At 39.0% G+C, this 4,428-nt stretch overlaps 1 protein-coding gene and 1 long non-coding RNA gene across 3 annotated transcripts in view; one reads left to right on the top strand and one right to left on the bottom strand.

Moving 5' to 3' along the window:
- Positions 1-240: 240 nt before the first annotated feature.
- On the bottom strand, positions 241-3,379 carry LOC116691294 (trypsinogen-like protein 3). Its single transcript, XM_032518821.1, has 5 exons — positions 3,259-3,379; positions 3,032-3,173; positions 2,134-2,387; positions 610-746; positions 241-452 (listed from the first exon to the last, which is right to left on the bottom strand). The coding sequence occupies exons 1-5, from the start codon at positions 3,296-3,298 to the stop codon at positions 264-266; spliced, it is 762 nt and encodes a 253-aa protein (XP_032374712.1). The 5' UTR covers positions 3,299-3,379; the 3' UTR covers positions 241-263.
- Positions 517-4,428, top strand: part of LOC116691330 (uncharacterized) — an 11,879-nt gene continuing 7,967 nt past the window's right edge. The window contains exons 1-2 of one of the 2 annotated variants that reach the window (XR_004332457.1): positions 682-766; positions 2,747-2,822. This is a non-coding gene — a long non-coding RNA (uncharacterized LOC116691330). Of the gene's footprint in view, positions 767-2,746; positions 2,823-4,428 lie in introns of both variants that reach the window. The other variant, XR_004332458.1, reaches the window with a different exon arrangement.

Raw genomic sequence — 4,428 nt, 5'->3', positions numbered from 1 at the left:
TAAAAGGGAGGAGTCACATTCATGCATTAGACAAAGTGTAGGAACACAAGACATTTTATTTTGTTGTTAATATCTACAATTTTGAGTTTGCATACAGATTTTCTTTTGTAGCTGAGCATACTCCATAATGTTTATGAATACTTTCATAAACAGAACCCCTAAACCTTTGGACCTTCCCAGTAAAGTAGTCAGGGGGTATCTTATATATGCAGTATTTAATCGTATTTACATTTATTCACAGAACACATGTTTCTCTGGATGCCTCATGTCATCACTGGAGTGGTTTCAGTTGGCAGAGGGGGCGTGTAGCGATCCATCACATCGTGGATCCAGTCATTGTACATGCACAGCTTGGTGTAGACGCTGGGGTCAGCTGGGTTACTGCAGCCGTGACTGAACCACTGCACACCCTGCAGCTGGCCATCACACACCATCACACTGCCACCATCATGCTGGAGAGAGAGGGGAGAGAATAGCAGGCTCTGTTGGGGTTGTTTATGTGAAATGTATGCGAGTAAGTGAGTTAAAATGAAAATGCTGTGAAACAGTGGGAGGCAGAGAGATACAGCTGTGTGATCCACCGCTTCTCTGGGTTGTGACCATTCTCACCATGCAGTTATCTGTGTTTGCTTGTCCAGCGCAGACCATGCCCATGCTCCAGAACAGGAACTCAGGGAACGTGTTCATGCAAGTCTGGTCATCCACAACAGGCACAGTTATACACTTCAAGCGTTGAGAAGGCTCATCTGTTTCCAAGAGCAAGAAGGTGGGTTATTATTACCATAGACTATATAAAAGGTTATGTCACTGATTTGTTCAGGTACTTCAAATCAGGTATCTCATCTAAATGTGTTATATTCTGTACCATCACTCATCAACATGTTCATCATTTGTTGAAAAAGGCTTCCTCCCTTCCCCTTTTTAGGTCTATGGATTACTTCCCATTTTTATGCATTACCACTTCTTGCACTTGAGCATTAAGGTCTAAACCTTAAGTAAATTCTATTGTCAAGGTCTACCTCATTTGGTTAGTCCTGATCACTGACTGGGCATTTTGACAAGCAATTAGAAACTCCTCTGATTAAAGAAAGCCATTTTTAGCAGTTATTAGAACTGAATGTTCACGCCTTGTTAGCATTGCAATGACCAGAATATTGATGAGCTTTTCAGCAAGTACTAGCAAACTGACGTTTTGATCAGAATCCAACATTTCCCTCCTTCACGGGGCAAGGTAAAGTAGTGCAGTGTGAATTTATGCGACTTTATTAAGCCTACATTTCCAATAAATGATGCCTGTTGAAGAGTGAGTGGTTAGTTTTGCTGCTTGAATTTAAAGTCTCACAATATTTGCAGTAGTGGCATATTTGTGGGCGTCGACACATTCTCATATACAGGACGCAACCTCTCTAATCATTCACACAATATGACAACAAGATGTAACAATAAACACATTAAGTTACTGTCGGTAGATCAACCTATCATTACGGGTGGACAGGATATTCAGTGTTTATTTGGGGCATTATTGTGTTGTGAATCTTTGTGCCTCACAGAGATAAAACTTGTCCTTCTATATTTAAAGGATCAGTTTACCGAAATTACAACTAAAATTGCAATTTTCTAAATAACTTTTAGTGGTATCCAGGATAAAAAAATGTTGTCCATGATTTGTAAGTTTGTATTCATGGAATTTTATTTGTTGCACACACCATTTAAATCTTTTCAGAATCAGTGCCCAATACAATGGATATGAATTGATAATCTACAATAATCTGCTATTTTCATGGTAATATTTTCTACTGAAGAAAGAGTCTGTAACTGTCCACACAAGGTCTGTTTAAACAAAGTCTGTTTAAATTTCCATCTCTGATTTTTACATATGTATTCAACAAGTTTTTCCAGAGCTCAAAGATGCACATTAAATTTTGAAATGTAATACAACTACTAAAAGAAAAGCTCTACAGGAAACCTTTAGTTAGATATTTATAGGAAACACGGATAAAACAAATCTTGTAGAACAGGGAATACTTGTGGACTGGATTAGAGAACACTGGCTTTGCAGCAATTCTATGAAAGTCTAATGTGGTAGCAAGTTAATGAGGTGTGAGCAACAGTAGCTCTTTTAAATCCACTTACATTGATTTGGGATGGTGGATCCCCAGCCGCTGACATGGCAGGTCTCTCCAGGCTGTGGACAGCGGCTGGGCAGAGGGATGGGCTGGGCGTGCTGGGTGAAGCGGGCGGGTTCGGCCAGACGGACCATCGTGAGGCTGTGGAGGGGCGAGCGGTAGGGACTATGACGGATGACGTCAGCAACGTAGATGTGCTGCTCGGTGCCCTCATCCACGGTAACGTCATGTTCCCCAAGAGATGCAATGGTGCTGTAGGATCTGCAGGGTCAGGGGAAGAGAGACTAATGTGTTAAGTGCAAGCAGACCTTTCATGCCTCAGGCAGAAACAGACCCATGACTGAGGAACAGTACTCCTTAATCAGACATGAGCAGCAGGTTAATGAATGTGGTTTAATTAAGACATTAACAACATCAAGTCTTTCTAACTCTGACTGCCCAAGTCATTTCTGATTAAGTTGTCAAGACAGATTACAATGATGTCTCCAGACATAAGAGTATAAGAACAGCATGTGCCGTAGTACATAATGGTTTAACTGACAAAAATGTCTGACCTATTTATGAATCCCTTTTGTGAGCAAAACAACAAGTACAAAACATTTAGCTTTTTGTTTCTTCAGGAAAAATTGTGCCAGACGCAAGGCAAAGCCAAAGACTGAAGGTCATGCTGAAAAGGCTGCAGGAATGTTATTACAGGTAAAATTGAAACTAAGCAGAATATGTCAAGCACCTCAGCCAGGTCTTACCAAGCCCAAATGTAATTTGAAAACAAGTGCAACTTTTTACATTAAATGTTTTGTTTGGACTCTTTGAATAGTCATAAAGAGCAAGGCACAAAAAAGTATGACTTTAAGTCTACTTCAGTTGTACGTTTTCATTTTGCACTAACATTCACTAGTACCTACGTGGGTGCACAGTCAAAGGAAGTTACTATCCATAATTTGTCAATAAGAGCTCCACTGCAGGACACTCCTCCGCCATGCAGTTTGACCTGCCAGGGTCTGGAGTGAGGCTGGCACACCTTGGAGTCCCCTAGGGGAGACGCTCCTGTAAAACACAGACAAGACCAAAGAGAAATAAATACACTAATATTAATTTATTTTCTTTTACACACAACATGGAAAATATCTACCTGTCAGTCCCAAAGCAACCAGCAGAAGGATAAGGTTCATGTTGTATCGCAGTTTCCTAGTGTTCTTCTGTAGTTCTGTTAGTGTGTGATGTTCTGATTAGTCTGGAGTCCTTATACCTGCAAACTTTTTAAGGACAGTGGGAGGAACAGACTGATTTATTACTATCCAGCATCATTTCCCGTCCAATCTTTGCAATAACCTTATCAGAGACATCTTCAACACAATATGTTCAAGGTTGTACACGGAACCAGGAAGATCCTCATTTATGGTATATGAAAGATATTGTTTTGACATGATAGATTACAGTGACGGCTTTTGTATTTTGGGGAGGTTTATGTCTTTTCCATAGCAAAAATCTGCTTTTCACAGATTCTTTTAGTTTAGTAGGATTTATTAAAGTCATTTGTTATGGCTAGTCTGTGCTAAGTGCACTCTAAAATGAATAGTAGTGTCATGGATAAATGAACAGTGTTTTTCTGGCACCACAAGAAGTAGTAATAAAGGTGATAAGAGTGGAGATATTATGCCCACTGCTGTTTGTAAAGTTAATATTTTACCATGATGCAATTTTAAAAGGCTTGTCTTAAAAAATCACAGATTGCACAACTCATCAGACTGCAGTTTTGGGAAACAAGTAATAGTAATGTAGTACTTTTCTCTTCTTCTTTGAGTCGCTGAAAAGGTGATTAAAAATAAGTCAAAATGATGACTTTTTTAATCATTGTTCTGGTAGAGGTACCCTCACGAAACTGGTTTACATTCCTTGAGTTTAATTTCAAATTGATTGAAGTACAAATTGTAGTACTCGGGCTTTGGAACAATTAATTACATGTTTACATGTTTGTATGTTTTGGGGACACTTTTTAACTTAAAGATCAATTTGACCCCAATTGCCTGCCTAAGACTTCATGAATTACTAACGTTTTGCAAAGTCTTACCTTCCTCAGTTGTTTGTTTTTTGTACAAAGAGCACAATTGGTTTATTTATTTATTTTGTTTATTTTCTTATTATTTTGGTTCCCCATTAGCTTCTGACATAGCAGTTTCTAATCTTCCTGGGCTCCATGAATGCAAGGTCCCAAAATATCATTAACAACAATAAATTAATCGAATTACAACATATACAGTGGGGCTTGAAAGTTTGGGCACCCCAGGTAAAAATTTGTAGT

This window comes from Etheostoma spectabile, chromosome 6, assembly GCF_008692095.1.
Source record: "Etheostoma spectabile isolate EspeVRDwgs_2016 chromosome 6, UIUC_Espe_1.0, whole genome shotgun sequence".
Lineage (NCBI taxonomy): Eukaryota > Metazoa > Chordata > Actinopteri > Perciformes > Percidae > Etheostoma > Etheostoma spectabile.
This window is presented reverse-complemented; position numbering and strand designations above follow the sequence as displayed.